The sequence below is a fragment of the Oncorhynchus nerka genome, linkage group LG3 (genome assembly GCF_034236695.1).
Source record: "Oncorhynchus nerka isolate Pitt River linkage group LG3, Oner_Uvic_2.0, whole genome shotgun sequence".
Lineage (NCBI taxonomy): Eukaryota > Metazoa > Chordata > Actinopteri > Salmoniformes > Salmonidae > Oncorhynchus > Oncorhynchus nerka.
In genome coordinates this window covers 35205190-35232994 of record NC_088398.1, presented here as the reverse complement: position 1 = coordinate 35232994, position 27805 = coordinate 35205190, and the positions used below count along the sequence as shown (strand labels likewise).

The window sequence follows — 27805 nt, the reverse complement described above, 5'->3', positions numbered from 1 at the left end:
AAAAAAAAAAAATTCAAAAAAGAACGGCAAATTGGCACCAAAAAATACAGATTTCCGATTATGAAAACTTGAAATTGTCCCTAATTAATCGGTCAACCTCTAAATTACACCAGCCAGCTGGTCTGCGCATGCTCTGAGGACATGGCTGGGGATGCCGTCTGGGCCTGCAGCCTTGCGAGGGTTAACACTTTTAAATATTTTACTCATGTCGGCTGCAGTGAAGTAGAGTCCGCAGGTTTTGGTAACGGGCCGCGTCAGTGGCACTGTATTGTCCTCAAAGCGAGCAAAGAAGTTTAGTCTGTCTGGGAGCAAGACATCCTGGTCTGCGACGGGGCTGGTTTTCCTTTTGTAAGCTGTGACTTACTGTAGAACGTGCCACATCACATACCTGTTGTGTCTGAGCCGTTGAATTGCGACTCTACTTTGTCTCTATACTGACGCTTAGCTTGTTTGATTGCCTTGCGGAGGGAATAGCTACACTGTTTGTATTTGGTCATGTTTCCGGTCACCGTGCCCTGGTTATAAATAAAGGTAAAAATAAATAAAAAATAAGCAGTGGTTTGCGTTTTCAGTTTTGCGCGAATGCTGCCATCAATCCACGGTTTCTGGTTTGGGAATGTTTTTATTATTGCTGTGGGTATGACATCGCCGATGCACTTGCTATTAAACTCGCTCACCGAATCGGTGTATTCGTCAATGTTTGATGCAATGCGGAACATATCCCAATCCACGTGATCGAAGCAATCTTGAAGCGTGGAATCAGATTGGTCGGACCAGCGTTGAACAGACCTGAGCGCGGTAGCTTCCCGTTTTAGTTTCTGTCTGTAGGCAGAGAGCAACAAAATGGAGTCACGGTCAGCTTTTCCGAAAGGAGGGCGGGGGAGGGCCTTATATGCGTCGCGGAAGTTAGAATAACAATGATCCAGGGTTTTACCAGCCCTGGGTAGCACAATCGATATGCTGATAGAATTTAGGGAGTCTTGTTTTCAGATTAGCCATGTTAAAATCCCCAACTTCAATGAATGAAGCCTCAGGATATGTGGTTTCCAGTTTACATAGTCAAATAAAGTTAGTTCAGGGCCATCAATGTGTCTGCTTGGGGGGGAATATATGCGGCTGTGGTTATAATCGAAGAGAATTCTCTTAGTAGATCATGCGGTCGACATTTGATTGTGAGGAGTTCTAAGTCAGGTGAACAAAAGGACTTGAGTTCCTGTATGTTGTTATGATCACATCACGTCTCATTAATCATAAGGCATCTTCTGACCAGAGCGATGTTTGTTTCTGTCGGCGCGATGCGTGAAGAAACCGGCTGGCTGTACCGACTCCGATAGCGTGTCGAGTGAGCCATGTTTCCGTGAAGCAAAGAACTTTAGTCTCTTATGTCTCTCTGGAATGCTACCCTTGCTCGGATTTAATCATCCTTGTTGTCAAGAGACTGTACATTGGCAAGTTGTATGCTCGGGAGCGGTGCGCCATGTGCCCGTCTCCGGAGCCTGACCAGAAGACCGCTTCGTCTGCCCCTTTTACGGCATCGTTGTTTTGGTTCGCTGGCTGGGTTCGCCGCCTGGGTGGTGGGCAAAGAACAGGATCCACTTCGGGAAAGTCATATTCCTGGTCATAATGATGGTGAGTTGACATTGCTCTTATATCCAGTAGTTCCTCCCGACTGTATGTAATAAAACCTAAGATTAGCTGGGGTACCAATGTAAGAAATAACAAGTAAAAAAAACAAAATACTGTATAGTTTCCTAGGAATGCGAAGCGAGGCGGCAATCTCTGTCGGCGCCGGAAGTAGACCGGTGATTGTGGAGGCCAGGTCATCTGATGTAGCACTCATCACTTTCCTTCTTGGTCAAATAGCCCTTACACAGCCTGGATGTGTCCTGAAAAACAGGACCATCGGGTTCCCTCTAAGCGCAAACCAGATGGGATGACGTATCGCTGCAGAATGCTGTGGTAGCCTTGCTGGTTAAGTGTGCCCTTGAATTATAAATAACTCACCGACAGTGTCACCAGTAAAGCACCATCACACCACCACCTCTTTGCTTCACGGTGGGAACCACACATGCGGAGATCATCCGTTCACCTACCCGTCTCACAAAGACACAGCGGATAAAACCAAAAATCTCAAATTTGGACTCCAGACCAAAGGACAGATTTCCACCGGTCTAATGTCCTTTGCTTGTGTTTCTTGGCCCGAGCAAGTTTCTTCTTCTTATTGGTGTCCTTCAGTAGTGGTTTCTTTGCAGCAATTCAACTATGAAGGTCTGATTCACGCAGTCTCCTCTGAACAGTTGATGCTGAGATGTTTGTTGCTTGAACTCTGATGCATTTATTTGGGCTGCAATCTGAGGCTGGTAACTCTGATGGACTTATCCTCGACAGCAGAGGTAACTTGGGGTCTTCCTTTTCTGTGGCGGTCCTCATGAGAGCCAGTTTCATCATAGCCTTGATGGTTTTTGCGACTGCACTTCAAGAAATTTTCAAAGATATTTAAATTTTCCTTATTGACAACCTTCATGTCTTAAGAAGGAAAGAAATTCCACATTAACTTTAAGAAGGGACACCTGTAAATTGAAATGCATTCCAGATGACGACCTCATGAAGCAGGTTGACAGAAAGCAAAGTGTGTGCAAAGTTATCAAGGCAAGTGTGGATTCCATGTGTTATTTCATAGTTGTGATGTCTTCACTATTATTCCACAATGTAGAAAATGTAAAAAATGAAGAAAAACCCTTGAATGAGTAGGTGTGTCCAAACTTTTGACGGGTACTGTAGTTTTGTAATATTTTACAGGAAGGCCATCCAGACCAGGGGATTTCCCTGCTTTCATAGATAAAATCGCTGCTCTCATCACCTCTTCTGTTATAGTGCAGTCCAGGTCCTCTACTTTGCTATCTGATAATCTAGGTAGTTCAAAACCAGACAAAAAAGCATCCATATCTATGAGACTCGCTGTTCAGAAGAATGTATATAAATCTTTATTAAAACATTGAAACCCCAAAATCTCTTTTGGATGAGGTCACCATCTTCTTGCTCTTCTTAATTGCTGGAATTTCGTCAAGTGTTCTGCAGTTTTAGTTGCCTGTCTTCTCACCTCCCTCATGAAAAAGTCTAAACGGTGCATATTCTGCCATTTTGTTATACATTTCGTGCAACTGACATGTCAATTTACAGGCAGTTTCAAATGTGCTATCACACACCAGTTTCTAATCTTTTTACTGCTTCAACCCTCTCGCTCTCTGACGCATGTGCTGTTATTTTCCCTCCAATATATGCTTTAGATGTTTCCCATACTGTGGAATCCTTTTCAGTTGAGCCTATGTTAATCTCCTAAAAAAGGATCTAAGATCATCTGCTAGTGATTGGCTAAATATCTCATCTTGTAATAGCATGGTATTGTCTAAATCTACCTTTCCACAGTTTATATCAACATGTAACTCTACTATAGCATGACACGCGAGGGCAAATCTCCCATTTACCATGAAATTAGATATCAAGAATAAATCTTTTCTGGAGTGTGTCTTATGACAGTGGGAGAAGAAAGTATATTCTCTCTCATTAGGATGGATTTATCTCCATATGTCTGTAATGCCCACATATGTGTTGCAAGTCTTTTCTTTGGTGTGGAGTTACCTGTAAATTGACTTCTATTAGTCATGTCCATCACTTGGTTAAAGTGTCCAGCAAGGACGATCTGCCCCTCCATATTTCCCAGTATAACATTAACCTCGTGAAAAAAATCTGGGTTGTCCTTGTTGGGAGCATATATGTTGCATAATACTACCTTAATCACATTTATAAGAGCCTCAATGCAGATGCGCCTGCCGTACCCATCATAGCGTTGCTTCAACATTTAAAGTATTTTACTCATCAGAATAATCACCCTATTTTTTGTTTTGAATTAAATGAGCTATGGGAAACTTATGCAGGCCAGCTTCAAAATTTTGGTGCCTCTATCTGTTACATGTGATTCCTGTATGAACAATTATCCACCTGTTTTGATTTTAAATAGGCCTTTTTCCTCTTCACTTGGTTACCACAACCGTTTATATTCCGGTATTATGTTTACATAAACATGATCCGTATTTGCACTGAGTAGTTATAGCCTTTGAGCAAGAAGTGTCCCATTTAACATACTTGACAACTCTAATGAACATCATTATATAACATTTCACAATATATGCTCCAGCTGTACATTAGAACAGTGTAGAAAAAACACGGGACGAGATGTTAAAAACTGTCCATTGGGGGGGGTCATGAAGTTATAGCCCAGCAAGGGTCCTTTTGCTCCAGATCCACTGGCTGCCTCTTTCAGCTGCTTGAGAAACTGCTCTGACGGTCTGCCGCAGAGTCTGTCCATGGATTCCAAGTTCTTTCAGCAACCTGATGGTGGAAGAAGCCACGAAGCCTCTGCATCCCACTTCAACTGGCCAGACTTTTGCATTCCAGCCACGCTGAGTTGCGTCTGCTGCCAACTCTGTGTAACGCAGTTTCTTACGCTCGTAGGCCTCTTCAACAGAGTTTTCCCACGGGACTGTGAGCTCTATGATGTACATAGCCTTTTGTGAAGGGGACCAGAGTACCATGTCTGGCCTAAGGTTGGTAGACGCAATCTCAGGTGGAAAAATGAGTTGCTGGCCAATATCGATAAGCATCTTCCAGTTCCGGGCCATGGCTAGGTGTCCAGTTTCTGGCTTTGTAGGAGGATGCTTGGACCTTTTCTGTCTCTCCCGGATGAATGTTGTTGTTTTGATGGGATTGCTTGTTTTTGAGGTAAGAATTGGTTGCACATCTCTTGGTCTCAAGTGCTGCAGCCAGGCTCTTGAGGACCTGATTGTGCCTCCAGGTGTAGCGGCCTTGTGAGAGACTGGTCTTGCAACCTGTCATTATATGCCTGAGAGTCGCTGGAGCTCGGCAGAGGGGGCAGGTCGAGTCCTTGCCATACCATTGATGTAGGTTTTTTGGTGATGGAAGCACATCATAAACAGCTCTTATGATGAAGCTGATGTTGCTTGCCTCCATTTGCCAAAGCTCACTCCAGTTGATCTTTCTCCTCTCCAGGCCTTCCCACCGCGTCCATTGCCCTTGTTTAGCAAGAGAGACACCTTTGCACTTCTTGCAGTCTCCTCCTGTCTGCGCACCTCCTCGACCACCAGCTTCCTCCGTTCAGATGCTGTTGCCTTATGGAATGTTGGTTTGCTTGCTGCCAGGCCAAAGTCTCCTCTTCCATGCTGGATATTCCCCACAATGTCTTGGTGTCTCAGGGCTTATGTTGCTTGCTGCACAGCCTTGGATGATGTCCATTTCCGTCCAGTTTGTAGGGGCGGTGCAGCCTTGCTAATGGTCTGGTCTTTGGAGTCCTTCAATGTCATCTGAAGTCTTACTTTAGAGCACTTGTACTCCTCCGTTAGACTTGTAAGAGGTAGTTCAAGGACCCCTTTGCCATCGAGGCCGATGTTCCTCAGGCATCGTGGGACACCCAGCCATTTCTTCACGTATGAGGTAATGGTTCGCTCCATCTTCTGCACTGTTATTGGGACCTCATAGACGGTGAGTGGCCACATTACCCGGGGGAGAAGTCCAAACTGTAGGCACCAAAGCTTCCCAGGCAGTAGCGTATTGTTGATGTTCTCAAGACCGTTGGCTATGTCCTGCCTTACATGCTGCACTTGATCTTTATCCCGGAGGCTTTCGTTGTACCATCTACCCAGGCTCTTGAAGGGTTGCTCAGACACCATTTGGTATCGGGGCATCTCCAATGCAGAACCTCACATCTTTAAGCTGTCCCTTGACTATGGAGATGCTTCGAGATTTGCTTGGCTTGATTTTCAACCGGGTACACTTGATGTTATCCTGCAGTTTTGCAAGTAGCCGCCTGGTGCATGCTGCAGTGGGGGTCAGTGTAGTCATGTCATCCATGTATGCTCGGATAGGTGGGAGACGGAGCCCTTCCTTAGTTCTCTCACCGCCGACCACCCATCTCGATGCCCTGATGATGACTTCCATGGCCATAGTGAAGGCCAAAGGTGAAATTGTACAACCTGCCATTATGCCTACTTCCAAGCGCTGCCATGTTGTTGTGAAGTCAGGTGTTGTGAAACACAATTGCAGGTCTTGGAAATAGGCCTTTACCAGTGTAGTGATGGGTTCTGGTACGTGGAAAATGTTGAAGGATTCCCAGAGGAGTTCATGGGGAACTGAGCCAAAGGCATTGGCCAGGTCGAGGAAGATGACATAGAGGTCTCTCTCAGCTGTTTGGATCTGGTGCCAAATCATACTAGTATGTTCCAGGCAACCAGAGAAACCAGGAATGCCTGCTTTCTGAACAGATGTATCAATGTACTTGTTCCTTTCCAGATAAGTGGACAGCCTCTGTGCTATTATACTGAAAAAGATCTTCCCTTCGATGTTGAGAAGAGAGATTGGTCGGAATTGACTGATGTCTGTCGCATCCTTCTCTTTTGGGATTAGCACACCACCAGCCCTTCGCCATGCCTTTGGTATTATTTATTTCTGCCACACTATCCTCATGAGCCTCCAAAGAAAGCGTAGAACATCCGGGGCGTTCTTGTAGAGCTTGTATGGTACTCCATTAGGCCCAGGAGCTGAGGCCGCTCTTGCTCTTCGGACAACGTTCTCTACTTCCTTCCATTTTGGAGGGTCAGTGTCCAGATTGAATTCTGGTGGTTGAATAGGTGGGATGTCATGTGGGATGATCATCTGCTCATGCCTTTTCATGTCCTGGTGGACCTTTTCCAGATGTTCTTCCAGTTCTGGCTTTGGAGTTTTTAGGATTCCGCACTTTTCCTTTGTGAAGAGGTCTTTGACAAACTTAGTTTTTTTTAATAGAACCGTGTTCTTGAGTGTTCCTTCCTACGAAGTTTCCTTAAGTTTTCCACTCTTCGCAAGGTTGTAAGCTGACATTTAATGTCTGCTTGGAGTAGCATGAGACCATCTCTCTGCATGAGAGGCCTTCTTCCACTGCTTTCTCAGCTGCCTTCTCTCTCTGACAAGTATCTCGATCTCTTGCTGCCTCCTAGATTTGGCTGGCGCGGGTGGTTTCTTGCCACTTCTCCTTTCGTTTACTCCAAAGCGCTCTTCTCCGTAGTGGTAGATAATGTCTCCCATCCTTTCAAGTGTTTTTTCTGCTGTTCCTACCTGTTGTTCCAAGATTTGTCAGGTCGTTGTTGATTGTTTCCCACTCTTTCTTTTCAACAGCTTTGGGCCACTTCACACTCGGTCTGTGCCCTTTTGATCTTTTCCTCTTTTTAGAGGTCTCTGTGGTTGGGTGAGTTCATCCACCGGCATTTCTGTGCTTGTGTTATCCTCCTCCGTTACAGGGGTGCTGATGCTCTGCGAACTTTGGTTTGCGTCCCATCGCTGTGCTTCATTCGACTGATTTGACTGGCTGCTTCTTCGTAAGAAGTACTGGTCAATGCGAGGTCCCTGTCTCTGCTCTCCCAAGCACCTTTTCCTCCCTTGATGGATCCTTAACCCCCTTGCCGATGTTACTCTCTCCCAACCACAGCTGCACACCTGAAGTGTGTGTCCTGCTGCTGTTATGGTTGTCTCGTGCTGTGTTCCTACTCGTAGTCGTTTCCGTTCCTGGGTCCGTAACCGTGTGATCAGTCGTTGAGCCATCTTGCGCCCCAGCTCTCGCAGGCGCTAGGGGTATGTTCCTTTGTTGACTTTCAGTAGCACTTAGCGGGTGTCTCCAACATACTGAAGCAGCGTCTGAGACTGCCAACATGGGTAGCTAGCCCATGACAGCCCCAGTGGGGTCTATTCCCTCCGGTCAGCTGTCTCTCCAAGCTGTCACATAGACTTTCCTAAATAAACAGAGAAAACAAATCCCAAAATAAAACAAAGCAACTCGCAATGAGTCAATCATCACAGAACTTTATTTGAAGCCACAGAAGATAACCTGCAGTCAACTAAAAGATTCCTAATGGTCCGTAAGGCGCTTGAAAGGCTAAATTAGTCCCGCAAACACACAGCCTACCTTAATTTGTACAGTAAACGATATACAATTCAACTTGTATTTTACCTTGTCTCGTCGTTGTTATCTCGGCCAAACACCTTGCTCTAGCAAGAATCTCTCAGCCTCCACATTTTCCTTGACAATCATTTTATTTCCCTTCCAAATAAAGAGCAGGGTCGCTGGGAATGCCAGCGTGTGCCTGGCATTCTTCTCGTGGCGTTTCTTCGCCGTTGCAAACGTCTTCCTCTTCATTGCCAGTTACTTGGAAAGGTTCCGGGAAAAAAGACAGCCGGCGGCCTTCCCACCAAACGCCTTCCTTCCACTGCTTTAAGTACCTTCCCCCAGGCTGTAGATCGTAGGGTCGGATGAGAACCATTCTCGTCAGGCATGTTTAAACTGCGATGGGTTTGTACAAATTCAAATTCGTGCCTGTCATCAAATCCTTCTGCTATGATTTTCTGCACACAAGATTAGTCCACCACCAGCCTCACAATGTTGTTCTTTCAGATGAACTAATCTCACTGTATTTCTCCTACTTCTGTTCTCAAGTTTGACACGATTACACAATATATACATTTTTCTCGTGATTGTAATTACCCTTCTCCAGACGGCCAATTTCTCACATGGAATAGCCTTCATTTTTCAGAACAAGAATAGACTAAGTTTTAGAACATCTCTTTGTTTCTGGCCATTTTGAACCTCTAATCGAACCCACAAATGCTGATGCTCCAGATACTCAACTAGTCTGAAGGACAGTTGCATTGCTTTTTTAAAATTAGCAAAACAGTTTTCAGCTGTGCTAACATCGTTGCAAAATAGTTTTCTAATGATCAATTAGCCTTTTAAAATGATTAACTTGGATTAGATAACACAACGTGCCATTGGAACACAGGAGTGATGGTTGCTGATAATGGGCCTCTGTACGCCTCTTTTGATATTCCATTCAAAATCAGCCGTTTGCAGCTACAATAGTCATTTACAACATTAACAATGTCTACACTGTGTTTCTGATCAATTTGATATTTTACTGTACAAAAAATTTGCTTTTCTTTCAAAAAGGATATTACTAAATGACCCTAACCTTTTGAACGGTAGTGTATACACAGTATATTTACAGAGCTCTAATACTTGTACATACATTGCATGGGCAGACACACACAATGCATGTATACACTCAGATGCAAACGCAAATAGACCAAGACACAGAGGCATGCACACAAACACACACTTGCACGCACTTGTGCAGACACAGGTAAACACACACACATTTGCAGACATACTGCCCCTCTTAACTCTCTATATCCTCCTTACAGAGTCTCTGTTCCAACTGCTGCTGGAGACAACAGTGCGCAGCACGGGGATGAACGACCCTACTGGGCAGGCCCTCACCGCCCTGTCCTGTGCCTGCCTCTTCAGCCTGGTGGTGTCCTGGGGAGACACGGGCAAGACCCTGCAGGCCGTCTCCGCCATCCTCACCAACAACGGCAGTCATGCCTGCCAGACTATCCAGGTGAGACGACGCTGTGTCACACAACTCGAAACAATTCAACACACTTCCCCACTCAGGTTAGACTTGTTAAACCTGCTCCACACCACCAGACTGTCTCAAGGCAGCAGCATCTGAGCTCTGAAGGAGAGCAGAAATTACTTTGGAGAAAATGTCAAGCTTCTGTTTTCCACCCTCTTATGTTACCCCGCCCGCATTCTTCCGGCAAATAATTTTAGAATATTTGTGTGTTTGTGTATGTACATTATTTTCTGTTTGAGTGATACTGTTTGTGTGTGTGCATTTGTCTGTCTGTAACCATGTTTATCCAACCTTCTAATGCGAATAAAGTCATGCCATATAAAAATATATCACCACAGGTGTGATGAAAACAGCAAGTGTTGATACAAATCTGTAAATGTCAACAGACAATTTGTTGGTTCGGCATGGTGGGATCCTTGTGTTGGAGTTAATTATGCGACCATTGCGATGGAAACGGTTTTATGCGCAAATACTTTTAGAATAACCATGTCAATGTCAACATGCAGTTATGAGATGCTATGTTGTATGGTTTTCCCACTGTGACCTGGAAAATCATGCACAGTTTTTTAGGCTACAGATTAAATAAATTGTGATTTTTAACTTCACAGGGTGGTAAAAGTGCACGGTGTCATGGAAATTTCCTCTATTTACCAAATCATGAGCGCAAACCACACACAAGTCAGAGTTAGTTATCAAAGTCCATCTTTAATTATATGAGCTCTATCACAACCCTGTGACTCTCAGATCAATTCAGTGTTTATCAATGAATTCTCTGAGAGCCCCTTCTACATTGCAACGGAGATCCTTTAATAGCAAAAAACACACATAGTCAGACAGCATAGACATAATAAATCGTTCAGCTTTGTCTCCTTACTCAAACTCAAACCCAGAACCATAAACCAACCCTCCATATCAACAGGCATATATCAAATTGTCATTTAGATACAACCAATCCTGGACAAGCTCACGGGGAGCATAGAATGATTCCAGACACTGCCATCCTCCTCTCCCCGATGGGAAAAGTAGGGAGTGACTGGCACACAGACACAGTGGAGCAAAATATATGTTTACACATGATGACACCTTGACCTCTCCCCCCTCTCTGCGGCCCATGCAACTTAGTCTTGACATAGAACAGATAACTGCCAATGGCCACCACTATAGTACAACAAAATACATTCCTATGAGAAATAACTCATAAGCATATGATGAATATTAAACATCTACCTATGTTACCAACCAATTCTGATTATTCCCCAACAACGGGGATGAGTTTGATGCTCCTTTTCCCAAAAATATGTGAATTGGTCTTATGTAGCAACATTTTAAAATTAGTTTTTTACATTGGATAAAAGTAGAGACTCTGAGCTAGAAAATTGTTTATCATACACTCCAGTTGAGGAATGATGAGAAAGTAATTCTGATTTGAAAGTTGATAAACTTGAAACCCCACTTTGGAAAATGGCCTTTGAATGTTTTGGTACACCTACTGGAGAGCTCCTCTTTGTCTACACCCATTCAGCATCGTTCACACGCTCTAAAGCCTTATCCCCACCCATCTCTTTAATGATTCAGTGTAGTAAACCACCAAAGATTTCAAGATGAAAAGTGGTGAAAGTAGAGGAACTTTATCTAGTCCTTGGCCTATATCCTAATCTGACTTTGGTGCAGGTCATGCTATTCTTCACATTAATGTCTCTGGTAAACACACACTATATCAAATAAAATCTGTTTATTTGTAACATGCACAGGATACAGAAGGTGTAAACGGTCCAATGGTTACTTGCATATTGGAGTCTTTTGTTTAGACATGTAGCTAGCTAGCTAAACAATGAACCATATTCCCAACTCTAATGCCGCATTCAAAAAAGAAAAATGTGAACATACAACTTTCTAGAGCTCCTACACAGATCATACACGTAACATTAGCTACTGAGCCAGCCAGCTAACGTTAGCTAACAGTACGCGCTAACTTGCAATGAAAACGATTTTCTGGCAAAATTTGAAACGAAAAGTTGAAAGTTTACATTAACTTAGGTTGGAGTCATTAACTCGTTTTTCAACCACTCCACAATTCCACAAGTCAGTTAGGACATCTACTTTGTGCATGACACAAGTAATTTTCCAACAATTGTTTATAGACAGATTATTTAACTTATAATTCACTATCACAATTCCAGTGGGTCAGAGGTTTACATACACTAAGTTGACTGTGCCTTTAAACAGCGTGAAATTCCAGAAAATGATGTCATGGCTTTAGAAGCATCTGATGGGCTAATGTACATCATTTGAGGTAATTGGGGTGTACCTGTGGATGTATTTCAAGGCCTACCTTCAAACTCAGTGCCTCTTTGCTTGACATCATGGGAAAATCAAAAGAATTCAGCCAACACATCAGAAAAGAATTGTAGAACTCCACAAGTCTGGTTCATCCTTGAGAGCAATTTACCACACTCACCTGTACAAACAATAGTACGCAAGTATAAACACCATGGCACCACGCTGCCGTCATACCGCTCAGGAAGGAGACTCATTCTGTCTCCTACTTTCATGCAAAAAGTGCACGTCAATCCCAGAACAACAGCAAAGGACCTTGTGAAGATGCTGGAGGAAACAGGTACAAAAGTATCTCTATCCACAGTAAACGAGTCCTATATCGACATAACCTGAAAGGCTGCTCAGCAAGGAAGAAGCCACTGCTCCAAAACCGGCATAAAAAAGCCAGTCTACGATTTGCAACTGCACATGGGGACAAAGATCATACGTTTTGGAGCAATGTCCTCCTGTCTGATGAAACAAAAATAGAACTGTTTAGCTATAATGACCTTTGTTATGTTTGGAGGAAAAAGGGGGATGCTTGCAAGCTGAAGAACACCATCCCAACCGCGAAGCACTGGGGTGGCAGCATCATGTTGTGGGGGTTCTTTGCTGCAGGAGGGACTGGTGCATTTCACAAAATAGATGGCATCATGCGGTGGGAAAATTATGTGGATATATTGACGCAACAGCTCAAGACATCAGTCAGAAATTTGAAGCTTGGTCGCTAATGGGTCTGCCAAATGGACAATGACCACAAGCATATACTTCCAAAGTTGTGGCAAAATGGTTTAACTTGTTATGGCTGCAATCCCACTAACGGGATCGATATGACGACTACCAGTGAAAATAGAGGGCGCCAAATTCAAACCACAGAAATGTCTTAATTACAATTCCTAAAACATACATGTGTTTTATAGCATTTTAAAGTTAATATTGTTGTTAATCCCACCAATGTGTCGGATTTCAAATATGCTTTTCAGCAAAAGCACTACAAACGATTGTTAGGTTTCCACCAAACCACAATAAGCACAGCCATTTTCCAGCTAAATATAGCATTCACAAAAAGCAGAAATAGAGAAAATGAATCACTAACCTTGAATTATCTTCATCAGATGACACTCATAGGACTTCATGTTACACAATACATGCATGTTTCGTTTGATAAAGTTCATATTTATATAAAAAAATCTGAGTTTACATTTGTGTATTAGATACACTAGTTCATCGAGTGATTTTTGAATAGCCACATCGTTTCAACAGAAATACTCATCATAAATATAGATGATAATACAAGTTATACACATGGAATTATAGATATACCTCTCCTTAATGCAACCGCTGTGTCAGATTTAAAAAAGTAACCTATGCAATAATCTGAGAAGGAGCTCAGAACAGTAGCCAAATTAGCTGCCATGTTGGAGTCAACAGAAACCAGAAAATACATGATAAATGTTTCCTTACCTTTGAACTTCATCAGAATGCAGTCTTAGGAATCCCAGGTCCACAATAAATGCTTGATTTGTTCGAAAATGTCTGTTATTTATGTCCAATTAGCTACTTTGGTTAGCACGTTTGGTAAACAATTCTAAAGTCACAAATCACGTCCACTATAAAGTGACAATATCCAAAAGTTCCGTAACAGTCAGTAGAAACATGTCAAACGATGTACTGAATCAATCTATAGAATGTTGTTTACATATATCTTGAATAACATTCTAACCGGAGAATTAGAATGACTTCAGATCCCCTGTGAACGCGCATGGTGAAAGCACGGTCAACTCGTGTCAGTGGTGACTATTTCCTGTATCATTCGACCCCCCCTTCACATTAGTCATCAGACAAAGTTCTATTGACTTTTGACATCTAGTGGAAGGCGCAGGAAGTGAAAACTCATCCATATCTCGCTGTAATTTCAATGAGAGCTTGGTTGAAAATCTGCCACCCCCAAAAAAATACAAACAGGAAGTGGAATTTCCCAGGTTTTTGCCTGCAATATGAGTTCTGTTATACTCACAGACATAATTCAAACAGTTTTAGAAACTTCAGTGTTTTATATCCAATACTACTAATAATATGCATATATTAGCAACTGAGACTGAGGAGCTGGCCGTTAACAATGGGCAACTTTTCATCCAAGCTACTCAATACTGCCCCTGCAGCCATAAATAGTTAAGGACAACAAAATCAAGGTATTGGAGTGGCCATCACAAAGCCCTGACCTCAATTCTATAGAAAAGTTGTAGACAGATTAAACTGAAAAGCTTGTGTGAGCAAGGAGGCCTACAAACCTGACTCAGTCACATCAGCTCTGTCAGGAGGAATGGGCCAAAGTTCACCCAATTTATTGTGGGAAGCTTGTGGAAGGCTACCCGAAACATTTGACCCAAGTTAAACAATTTAACTGTAATGCTACCAAATACTAATTGAGTGTATGTAAACTTCTGACCCACTGGGAATGTGATGAAATAAATAAAAGCTGCAATAAATGATTCTCTCTACTATTATTCTGACATTTCCTAACTGACCTAAAACGGAATTATTACTAGGATTAAATGTCAGGAATTGTGAAAAATTGAGTTTAAATGTATTTGGCTAAGGTCTATGTAAACGTCCGACTTCAACTGTATATGGCTACCTAATGATGTTCCGAACACTTGACCTAATTTTAGCTCCAAAAAAATGCAATTCTTCCAGTTCAACTGGTAGATATTAATACCATTGTAAAGCACAATTTCTTCCCTTTCCAGCAAAATCAATGACGAGACATCCACGTGACCTGTCTCTGCATGATTGAAGGCAATGGAGCTCTGCCGGGTCTTTTTAAAAATGGCGGCGTGGAAGCGAAGGCTACTGAGTGATAGTGATAGGGGAAGATGTGTTGGGGAAACTGCTTTTTTCACCCGTACTTAAAATGTCAAAACACTATAAAGTGTGTTTATAATGTCTCATTACATACCTATTTGAAGGTTTGTGTCGAATTTGAATAGGGGTCTTTTTTCAGAAGTAAGCAGCGGTGGCATGCAAGATGGCATGCAGTAATGAAAAATACACTTGATTGAATTACATTTGAATGAATTCGCATGTAATTAACTTTACACTCACCATTGATAATGTCTTGATACATATATACCTTTAAATATGAGTTACACAAATTAGAGAACTTTATTTTCAGAAGGGATGTACAGTGGGGAGAACAAGTATTTGAGTGGGCCAAAATGGGCCGAAATTCCTGCTGCAGTGTGTGTAAACCTGGTCAAGAACTACAGGAAACGTACGATCTCTGTAATTGCAAACAAATGTTTCTGTGTCAAATATTAAGTTCTGCTTTTCTGATGTATCAAATACTTATGTCATGCAATAAAATGCAAATTCATTACTTAATCATACAATGTGATTTTCTGGATTTTTATTTTAGATTCCGTCTCACAGTTGAAGTGTACCTATGATAAAAATTACAGACCTCTACATGCTTTGTAAGTAGGGAAAACCTGCAAAATCGGCAGTGTATCAAATACTTGTTCTCCCCACTGTATGTGATTCTGTTCAGAGAGAGATGAAGGAATATGTTACTTTTGTTTAATGTTAATGAACGAAGCATGCAAATGATTAGGGTTAATATTACAACTTCCAATCACATGGGAGAAATACTTTTATAAACCACTAAATGTTTTACTGTATAAAGCAACGATGTTAATATAAAAAAAGAAATGAAACGGTAACACCAACTCAACTCTTGTCATCTCACTCCATCATATACACTGAGTATATAAGAACACCTGCTCTTTCCCTGAAATATGCAATAACATTATGTTGGATTACATGGAAAGATATCCACATTTGTGTGTCCATTTTCTTTGCACTATCTTAATAAAGTATGTTGCATGAACACAAAAAAATACTAATTTAATTGTATTATGACAGGAAATGTGTGGAAAGGGGGAAAGGCCCAACAAGAAACCGTACCACTACACCCCTGAACAGCTACAGGAGGTGAAGGCAGGGAAGAGCCTTAGGGAGGTGGCTCGTGCCTCCTGTTGCTACCTGTTTACAGGGAAGCCAATGGTCCAAAAACGTTCCACAGAGTTCATACAGTAACTATTGCAGTTTGGTGACATGCTGTCTTTTTAAAGAGTCCCGTTCATTTTCTTTAGCTATGCACAATCAAGAGCAGAAAGAGAGGCACACAGGAATGTTGCATCTCAATTTTGGTTAGTGATTTGCGAAGTTTAATAGAATTTAGGACATGCGTTACTGACATGCATGTGAGATTTCACAATTATTGAACCCACAACTGTCCTGAATAGGTTGGCACAGCAAACGTGATAGCAAAAAAAAGAAAGCTCTTTGTGAGAAGGTGACTGGTTTGCTTGTGTAAATGCAGGTCAGAGGATGGTATTCTTCTTAAGATTCTGCACATCAGTCTTATGGAATTCATTGATTGATTCAATGTTTATTGATGACCAAATTGACATTAGCACCTTACTCCTGAAAAATGTTTACTATTACCAATACTAATATTAAAACTAATGTTCATTTAAATCATGAATTATGAAGTGTATATGGTTAAGCATGTTTTTAATTTGCAAGAGAAGCGTTAACCCCTGGTGGAAAGACGCTGCACTCCACACAATGAATTGCATTGTGTGCCGTACGTTACGTTGGTACACATCACAATGTAACGTACAGCATCAGAGGTACGTGTTTCATCTTTTCTCGAATACTATTGGTCCATTACCATGTCAATCAACGCTTGAATAGAAACATAGCTTACACCCCTGATTTTAATGCCAACACAGTCGCTACAGCCTCGTTTAAATGTCGCGGTTACGCAAAATGTGTATGGAACACCGTTTGGTAGCAATAATATCTGAAGATTTAGCTAGACTCTTACCAGTATTCATGGATGAATGCTTCTCCCTCTGTCATCGATGCCATGTTTGCCCTTTAGTTTGAAGATGTAATCCAGAGTGTTTTATACAACAGCCTTCTTTCTGTGTTCTCTTTTTGGACTAGCTTTGCATTTGGCAATCTCTGCTTCCACCGGGCATTCCACCGATTTACAAACTCAGTCAACTTCCTCCGTGACAACGACACTGTTTCTTCCACACCATTGTCACCAGAAGACTACAATATCTGGTTCAAAGAAAATGTTAGGCCAAAGCAGTTGGGCACTGATGTTGTGCGATTAGCCTGGCTCACAGTTGGCGGCGTTAAATTCATCCCAAAGGTGTTCGCTGGGATTGAGGTCAGGGCTCTGTTCAGGCCAGTAAAGTTATTCCACACACACATCTCGACAAACCATTTCTGAATGGACCTTGCTTTGTGCACAGGGGCGTTGTCATGCTGAAACAGGAAAGGGCCTTCCCCAAACTGTTGCCACAAAGTTGGAAAAACAGCCCCAGATCATTGTTCCTACTCCACCAAACTTTACATTGGGCACTTGTACATTGGAGCAGGTAGTGTTCTCCTGGCATCCGCCAAACACAGATTCGTCCATCAGACTGCCTGATGGTGAAGCGTGATTCATCAGACGCGTTTCAACTGCTCCGGAGTCCAATGGAGGTGAGCTTTACACCACTCCAGCCGACGCTTGGCATTGCGCATGGTGATCTTAGGCTTGTGTACGGCTGCTTGGCCATGGAAACCTATTTCATGGAGCTCCCAACTAACAGTTATTGTGCTGATGTTGCTTCTAGAGGCAGTTTGGAACTCAGTAGTGAGTGTTGCAACCGAGGACAGACAATTTTTACGCTCCACACGCTTCAGCACTCGGTGGTCCCATTCAGTGAGCTTGTGTGGCCTACCACTTCGCGGCTGAGCCGTTGTTGCTCCTAGACATTTCCACTTCACAATAACAGCATTTACAGTTGACGGGCAGCTCTAGCAGGGCAGAAATTTGACAAACTGACTTGTTGGAAGGGTGGCATCCTGTCACTGAGCTCTTTAGTAAGGCCATTCTACCGGCAATGTTTGACTTTTAAGATTGTATTGCTGTGTTCTCGATATTATACACCTGTCAGCAACTGGTGTGGCTGAAATAGCCAAATCCACTAGTTTCAAGGTGTGTCCATACTTTTGTGTATATATAGTGTAGGTTCTGATTTTTTTTGGCTTAATTTGAGCAGAATTTGTCTACATTTTTACGTTCACTAATATAACGTGGGGCTAATTCACCTGAAGAAGAGGAAAATTAAAACACATTAGCTAGATTGCTTACTCTAATTATAATACAATCAGAATGTGTTTTTCTCAAGTAAAAGGGTTGCAAATTGCGACTACGTTTTCGTGACTCTGGAGCCCTGATATCAAACCGGACCTTTCTACCAAACACTCCACAGTCAAGAAAAGCCAAAACAGTCCACTTCATAGTCTCCCATTTTTACTACAGTTCACTTCCATTAATTCTTCTTTCTTAATACCCCCCCCCACACTCTTCGTCCCAGGTGCCGACCATTCTGAACGCGCTACAGAGGAGCGTGCAGGCTGTGCTGGTGGGCAAGATCCAGATCCAGGACTGGTTCGGCAACGGCATCAAGCGGGTGGCGCTGATGAACAAGTGGGTGTTGAAGGAGGTGACGATCGACGAGGATGAGCGCTGCCTGCTGCAGACCGATGGCTCCTTCCTCTACCTGCTCTGCAAGGACGGCCTCTACAAAGTGGGCTCCGGCTACAGCGGCACTGTCAGGGTACGTGGGGTGTAGGAAGGTGGGTTGGTGTGTGTGTGTGTACGTGAAAGAGCGTATATGCTACCTGCTCTGCAAGGACGGCCTCTACAAAGTGGGCTCCGGCTACAGCGGCACTGTCAGGGTACGTGGGGTGTAGGAAGGTGGGTTGGTGTGTGTGTGTGTGTGTGTGTGTGTGTACGTGAAAGAGCGTATATGCTACCTGCTCTGCAAGGACGGCCTCTACAAAGTGGGCTCCGGCTACAGAAGTGACATATCATTGCTCACTGCAGGCATAGTCATCATAGTTTCTTTGCCAGTTTATATAGAAAGGTTTTTAAAACCATTTTTGTAACGCAATAGTCTTCCACAGCAACAATGGTTTTATGACTCTGTACCGCTCCTTTTAAAGATCATTTGCTTGTTGAAGTGAAAAGTAGATTACAGCACATACTAATTAAGACTTCATCATACCTAAATTCTTACAAAGCATTGTGTTTTCCTTCCATTGACTTTTGATCACATAGCCATAAGTTGAGTGAGAACTTAAACATTTCAAACACATTTCTCATAGGCAAATGTTCCAGTTACTGCCCCAGTTGGTTGATAAGAGGAGACTCTCCATAATAGCAATCTGCTGTACTAAAGTAGTAGATTAAATAAAATATTTGAAACTTCTCCCAGATTCCATAATTATTCTCTCATTTCTGAGGTTGATTGTTGATGCCACATAGTGCTGACAGTGGATCATACATCATTGAGGGAATATATTTGTGTCTTAACGTTTGGCTGTGCGTTTGTGGTTGCGCTCTAAAATTGGACCAATATGTGTGTTTGTATTCCAGGGCCATGTGTATAATTCCACATCACGCATCAGGAATCGGAAGGAGAAGAGATCGTGGTTGGGTTTTGCTCAGGTAACTTAACCTCATTCTTTTTATTTTATTTATTTTTTATTAAAATTGACACCACAAGTAAGACTATAGGCAACCTGGAATTCTATTTCATTGCGAGTAATGGTTATGGTCTTGTACCATGCCGTTTGCTCACTGCATTGATTTGGATCACCCCCCATTTGACCCAATAAACATAGTTGCTGATCTGTATGCAGTAAAGGCTTGGGTCGATAATGATTCTGCTCCTACTGAAGACCTTTAGGGGATTAGAAAGGAATAGACATCTACCCCCAAAATAACGTTTATTGATGAAGCATTGTTTGTATTCCTTTGTCCTACACATTCAAACTCTGAGGGCTTGGTCAGGGTTGCTTTTGGGACAAATTGTGACATGCAGTCCTAAAAGTAGTGTATAAATAAATAAAAAAAGATTGATTGTGGGCATGCAGGGCTGCCTGTTGTACCGGGATATGAGTAACAACCACAGTACGTCGGCCATCAAGATCAACCCAGAGACTCTGGAGCATGAGGGAACCATCACCATGCCAGGTACATGACAACACACAGTAACACCTCCTTGTCCCCCATATTGTGTGTTATAATAAACAGGGCAAGGATTTCTTTCATGCACCTGATTTGTAAGCGTGCGCACGTGCGCGCCTGGGGGGGTGTGTATTCTTAATTTTTGTAATCATCAGGTTACTTACTATTGTCAAGAACCAGTGAACGAGGCCTCTGAAACTAGATTTTTATCTTGAGATTAACTTGGAAACATTTAATAATAATATTTAAGGCTCATAAAAAATTATTAGGCTCTTATAACCTGCTCACCCAGTGATTGACAATATACCCTTTAGTCATTTATCATATCAATAATATACGCTAAAATAAGGCTTGTAACTACAATATTTCAATATTCCTGATTGAACAAAGTAGACAAATAGCCACAGGACAAAGATGGCTACATAGCTTTATCGATTCCATGTGCAGACAACACTTAAACACTGTCTGTTTTTACAGTATGCAAATTTAAGAGAAAATAATATGTTTATATTAAAGGAAACGGAGGCCAATGCACAACGTTTCGGCTGAATACCTTTGTCAAGAGCATGACAAATTAATCTCCTTATTCTTTGTATATTATAAATGCACTCATCTTGCTCACTCTCTCCTCTCCATAGGCCTACAGGCAGACGGCCAGAACATAGTCTTCACTGACGGAGAGTACATCAACCAGATTGCTGCCTGCAAAGATGTGAGTCTCCTCATTCTCTCATACACATACTCCTACCTACCTACTCCAGGGCACTAAAGTTTTCTTCCATTCTTTTCTTCTTCTTGAGAGAGAGGAGTGGATAGGGCCAATACGTACCAGCAACTCCCACTCCTTAAATGGTTACAAACCCAGTCTGAAGTCCTGTCTGAGATTTCTATTATATTATAATGTAGAGAGCTGCTGGCCCCGACAGAGATCATAACAGCATGGTCAGTATTTTTCATGCTGTGGCCGTGAGTGGGTGGTCAGACTACTTCAGGATGAAAATATTTGGTAACAATACTTGAAACCCAGCGTCATAACACATTATGACACGGTCATAACCATGTCATAACCATGTCATAACAACTGACAACTTGTCATAACCATGTCATAACAGCTGACAACTTGTCATAACCTTTTAGACCTTCTGTCATATATTGCGTTATTTTATGGCTGGTTTTGACACCTAAATTAAGTGTCAAAACCTACCACACAAGGCAAAACATTTCATTACACCATAGCCTACTTGTCAACAGTAGGTTTATGTTCTAACATTTTCTGAAATTTACCATAATAAAATATCATTGTAGTTATTCACATATTGATGTCAGACCCAAATCCTTTGTTTGCTGATATCTGTGATGAATGCAGGAGCAGATAATGGCTGCAGGAGGGGATGGCTGCCGTTTTACGGGTTCCTAACCAACTGTACTATTTTGGTAGTTTTTCGCAACTTTTTTTGTACATAATGTTGCTGCTACCGTCTCTTATGACCGAAAAGAGATTCTGGATATCAGAATAACAATTACTCACCTTGAACTGGACAAAGATTCTCTATAATGAGTCCGATGTGAAGGATATACTGCTTCCCGGAGACCAGGCCCAAATCCCTGTTATTCGTGTGAAGAAAAGACGGAAATACAGGGGGCGGAGATCAGGGTGCCTTGTGAGAATTCGTTGTCAGGTGGGTAACCCGCTTCTAACATCCATTCTATTGAGCAACGTGCAATCATTGGAAAGTAAATTGAACATCCGTTTGAGATTGTCCCACCAACGGGACATTAAAAACGGTAATATCTTATGTTTCACGAGTCGTGGCTGAACGAGGACACAAATAATATAGACCTGGCTGGGTTTTCCGTGCATCGGCAGGACGGAACAGGTACGTCTGGTAAGACGATGGGTGGGGATGTGTGTCTATTTGTCAATAACAGCTGTTGTGCGATGTCTAATATTAAATCATTGCTTGCCTGAAGGTAGAGTACCTCATGATAAGCTGTAGACCACACAATCTACCAAGAGTTTATCGATATTATTCGTAGCTATTTACGACCACAAACCGATACTGGCACTAAGACCTCCCTCAGCGAGCTATCCATAAACAAACAGGAAAATGTTCATCCAGAAGCGGCGCTCCTTGTGGCCGTTGTTAATTTTTACCCTGTTATTTAGAACCTGACGGACAACTATGAAAGCTCAAACCAAGTTTATTCACCCAAAGGGTCAGACAGCTGAACAGACAGACATGTTTCCACCAGCACAAGTGTATATATACCCCAATTTGGGTGCAGTCACCGCCTTCCCTCTAAACATTACGTCTTTATTGCTAGGCAGGAAGTTAAGTGATGCGGGCAATTAACTGTTCCTTCTTCTTTATGACCTGACCTCGGCCCCCCACTCCTCATCTCTCCACCCTATCAGTGACTGCAACCATGCGATTGCTTTTCCTTTACTCAGTATATTCCAAGCTTAATTCCCTCCCCCATATACATTTCTCCCACAGATAACCATTAACTTCTGGTGCTGAAACCAGACTACAGCACTCCATTTCCATAGGATATCTGATGATTTAATAAATATTTCAAGTTTAGGAGTCAGAACCCATCACCGGGGACATTAATACAGGCAAACTTAATTCTGTTTTACCTAATTTCTACCAGCATTTCACGTGCAACCAGAGAAACAAAATTCTAGACCGCACACACAGAAGCTTACAAAGCTCTCCCTCGCCCTCCATTTTGCAAATCTGACCATAATTCTACCCTCTTGATTCCTGTTTTCAAGCAAAAACTACAGCAGGACGTACCAGTGACTCACTCAATACGGAAGTGGTCAGATGATGCGGATGCTACGCTACAGGACTTTTTTGCTAGCACAGACTGGAATATATTCCGGGATTTATCCAGTGGCATTTAGGAGTGTACCACCTCAGTCACCGGTTTCAACAAGTGCATAGATGAAGTCATCCCCACATTGACCGGGTGTACATATCCCAACCAGAAGCCATCGATTACAGGCAACATCTGCACTGAGCTAAAGGCTAGAGCTGACGCTTTCAAGGAGCGGGACACGAATCCGGACACTTATAAGAAATCCAGCCTATGCCCTCAGACAAACCATCAAACAGGCAAAGCGTCAATACAGAACTAAGATTGAATCCTACTACACAGGCTCTGATGCTCATCGGATGTGGCAGGGCTTGCAAACTATTGCGGACTTCAAAGGGAAACGCAGCTGCGAGCTGCCCGGTGACGTGAGCCTACCAGAGGAGCTAAATGCCCTTTTATGCTCGCTTCGAGGCAAGCAACACTGAAGAATGCATAAGAGCACCAGCTGTTCCAGACGACTGTGTGACCACGCTCTCCGTAGCTGATGTAAGCAAGACCTTTCTTCAGGTCAACATTCACAAGGCTGCGGGGTCAGACGGATTACCAGGACGTCTACTCTGAGCATGCGCGGACCAACCGGCAGGTGCCTGTTGTGACACGGGGACAGTATTTTCATTTTTGGAAAACAAAAACATTCCCGTAGTAAACGGGATATTTTGTCAGGACAAGATGCTAGAATATGCATATAATTGACAGCTTAGGATAGAAAACACTCTAACGTTTCCAAAACTGTAAAGATATTGTCTGTGAGTATAACAGAACTGATGTTGCAGGAGAAATTCTGAGATAAATCCAATCCGGAAGTGCCCCATATTTTGAAAGCGCTGCGTTCCAATGAGTCCCTATTGAGCTGTGAATGGGCTATCAACCAGATTACGCTTTCTACGTATTCCCCAAGGCGTCTACAGCATTGTGACGTAGTTTTACGCATTTATGTTGAAGAATAGCCGTAGGCGGCTACATTGCGCAAGTGGTCACCTGATGCCCCCAGAGAGATTCTCGCGTAAAATACAGAGGTAGCCATTACTCCAATCGGTCCTACTGAAAAACTAATTGTCCCGATGGATATATTATTGAATAGATAATCATAATAGATAATTGTCATGTTTCTGTCGATATTATGGAGCTAATTTGGAATATTTTTTGCAATTTCCGGGCGATTTCTCAGCCAAACGTGAAGAACAAACGGAGCTATTTCGCTATTTGCTATCTAACTGGGAGTCTCGTGAGTGAAAACATCCGAAGCTCATCAAAGGTAAACGATTTAATTTGATTGCTTTTCTGATTTCCGTGACCAAGTTACCTACTGCTAGCTGGACAAAATGCTATGCTAGGCTATCGATAAACTTACACAAATGCTTGTCTAGCTTTGGCTGTAAAGCATATTTTGAAAATCTGAGTTGACAGGGTGATTAACAAAAGGCTAAGCTGTGTCTCAATATATTTCACTTGTGATTTTCATGAATAGAATATTTTCTAGGGAGATTTATGTCCGTTGCGTTATGCTAATTAGTGTCAGGCGATGATTACGCTCCCGCTTGCGGGATGGGGAGTCAGTAGAGGTTTTGATTAACATTTTCAACCTTGCCTGGCAGAATCTGTAATACCTACATGTTTCAAGCAGACCACCATAGTCCCTGTGGCCTAGAACACGAAGGTAACCTGCCTAAATGACTACCACCCCATAGCACTCACGTCGGTAGCCATGAAGTGCTTTGAAAGGCTGGTAATGACTGTATTCCCAGTCATGTGAAATCCATATATTAGGGCCTATTGAATTTATTTTAATTGACTGATTTCCTTATATGAACTGTAACTCAGTAAAATCTTTGAAATTTTTACATTTGTTTTTGTTCAGTGTAACTACAATATGAGTGAAATAGTTGTACTTCCACAAAATGCTAATTACAGTGGGGCAAAAAAGTATTTAGTCAGCCACCAATTGTGCAAGTTCTCCCACTTAAAAAGACGAGAGAGGCCTGTAATTTTCATCATAGGTACACCTAAACTATGACAGACAAAAGGGTGAAAAAAAATCCAGAAAATCACATTGTAGGATTTTTAATGAATTTGCAAATTATGGTGGAAAATAAGTATTTGGTCACCTACAAACAAGCAAGATTTCTGGCTCTCAGACCTGTAACTTCTTCTTTAAGAGGCTGTACCTATGATGAAAATTACAGGCCTCTCATCTTTTTAAGTGGGAGAACTTGCACAATTGGTGGCTGACAATACTTTTTTGCCCCACTGTATGTTAAAAGCAGCTTTTCTTAATTTTTTTTATTTGTGGAATTTTACCCCACTCCCCATCGCTTGTTTTTAGTGCTACTATCTTGTCTCATCGATGAGACAAGGTTGAAAGTCATTCCTCCGATACACAACCCAACCAAGCCGCACTGCTTCTTAACACAGCGCCATCCAACCCGAAGCCAGCCGCCAATTTTGGAGGAAACACCGGACCTCCCGGTCCCACGGCCCGGCCCGCCACAGGAGTCGCTGGTGTGCGATGAGACAAGGATTTCGAAACCCTCCCTAACCCGAGCCTGGGCGCGGACCTCCCGGTCCCAGGACCTCGTCTCTGGTGGCACCCAGTGTCTCTGGTGGCACAGCTGGCGCTGCAGTACAGCGCCCTTAACCACTGCGCCACCCGGGAGGCAAAAGCAGCTTTTCTGTGTTGGAATGGTGTGGGCGTACCCCAACGACAGTGGTGTCAGCGTATACCTATCGTAAAAAATGATATACCTATCGTAAAAACTTATGCATTCGCCACAAATATGAGTATAGGATGAGTCAACAACATTATTTGTCTACGAGTTAACAGATTATGAACTTTTAGAAATGAGATTTTCACTGGACAATTACTTGCATTGCTGTTATTAGAATTTCTTATATTGCCAACAGTGGAAATTATGAGAGAGCTTGCATGCTCTGGTCTGATACTGTAGATAGAGGTGTTTCTCCATACACACACAGTGCTGAAAACGGTCTTTTCTAGCATTATATCCAAAGGGCTTTGCATGTCAGGGATGCCTGACTTTGCGTGTGTGTGTTTTGTATTTATTGTGACTCTTCCTGAGATCCAGAAAAATTAAGGCAGTTCATACAATTTTAAAAACATTACAATGCATTCACTTATTTCACAACACAGTGTGTGCCCTCATGCCCCTACTTCACCACTACCACATATCTACAGTACAAAATCTGTGTGTGTGTAGTGTGTGTGTGTGTGTGTGTATGCATGTGTCTGCTGCTTCAGTCCCACTGTTCCATAAGGTGTTTTTATTTTGTATTTTTTATGTAATTGTACTGCTTGCATCTGTTACTTGATGTGGAATACCTCTCATGAATACAAGTAGTGATGAAGTCAATCCCTCCTCCACTTTCATCCAGGAGAGATTGACATGCATATTATAAATATTAGCCCTCTGTGTACATCAAAGGGCCAGCCGTGATGCCGTTTTGAGCCAATTGCAATTTATTTTGTTAAAGTCCCTTTTTGTGACGACTGAACAGTAGTCCTGGTGCGACAAAACTAGGGCCTGTAGAATCTGCCTTGTTGATAGTGCTGTTAAGAATGTAGAGCAGTGCTTTATTATGGACGTCTTAGCTACTGTTGTATCAATATGTTTTAACCATGACAGTTTACAATCCAGGGTTACTCCAAGTAGTTTAGTCGCCACAACTTGTTCAATTTCCACATTTATTTATTACAAGTTTTAGTTGAGGTTTAGGGTTTAGTGAATGATTTGTCCCAAATACAGTTAGTTAGTTTTAGAAATATAAATGTATTCCTTGCCACCTACTCTGAAAGTAACTGCAGGTATTTTGTTAAGTGTTGCAGTCATTTCAGTTGCTGTAGTAGCTGACGTGTATAGTGTTAAGTCATCTTAACACTATACACATGACATGCCACTCAAAGTCAGTGGCATGTCATTAGTAAAGATTGAAAAAAGTAAGGGGCCAAGACAAGCTGCCGGAATTCCGGATTCTACCTGGGTTATTTCAGAGAGGCTTCCATTAAAGAACACCCTCTGTGTTCTGTTAGACTGTTAAAGCCACAACACAGGTTTTTCCAGCAGCAGATTAGGATCGATAACGTCAAAAGCCGCACTGAAGTCTAACAAAACAGCCCCCACAATCTTTTTATTATCAATTTCTCTCAGCCAATCAGCCATTTGTGTAAGTGCTGTGCTTGTTGAACGTCCTTTCCTGAAAGTGTTCTGAAAATTTGTCAGTTTGTTTACTGTAAAATAGAATTTCTAAATGATCCCAGGTAATTCAGAAATTGTGGTTGAACAGATTCTGGATTTCCTGCTTATTCTCTCCTGATTCCAGGAATCTTCCAACTAGGATTTCTGGAAAACCTGGACATTTTGAGAACAAGTTTGACATTTTGCTACCCTGCTAATGAGTGCCAGCTTCAGTATGACATCAAAACTATGTGTCCTTCATACTTGCTATATTTCAATGTGGATCTAAATAAGCCTTTGCCATGTTTCCCTCAGGATGGGTTTGTGGTGAGGATATACGCGACCAGTACGGACCCGGCACTGCAGCAGGAGCTCCAGTTGAAACTGGCCAGGAAGTGTCTCCATGCCTGCGGCATCTCTCTATTTGACCTGGAGAAGGACCTACACATCATTAGTGAGTCCTACTGACTATGCTCCGCAGTGAAATTTCCCCCTGGTACAGATCTAGGATCCGCTTCCCCTCTCCCAATTCTAACCTTAACCATTAGTGGGGAAAATGGAAAACTGGCCCAAGATCAGCATCTAGGGGAAACTTTATGCTACACCATCTTGCTCTGTCAGATATTGGCTAAGAGACTGTTGAATAGACTGGAGACTGTTGATTTAGTGACGGAGGACAAACTCATTGTAAGGGTTGGAATGGAATGAAAGCAAACCATGTTTGTTACCTTTCTATTCATTCCATTCCAGCGATTGCAATGAGCCGGTCTCCATATGTGTATCTGTCTTTGTGTGTT

The 27805-nt window shown here is 42.4% G+C and overlaps 1 protein-coding gene across 1 annotated transcript in view; it reads left to right on the top strand.

Moving 5' to 3' along the window:
- LOC115107163 (E3 ubiquitin-protein ligase MYCBP2) overlaps positions 1–27805 on the top strand; it is a 310312-nt gene that overhangs the window by 41362 nt on the left and 241145 nt on the right. The window contains 6 exon segments of the mRNA XM_029630721.2: positions 9301–9497; positions 18278–18520; positions 19342–19413; positions 19842–19941; positions 20574–20647; positions 27324–27462. Coding sequence (XP_029486581.2) covers positions 9301–9497; positions 18278–18520; positions 19342–19413; positions 19842–19941; positions 20574–20647; positions 27324–27462 — 825 coding nt within the window.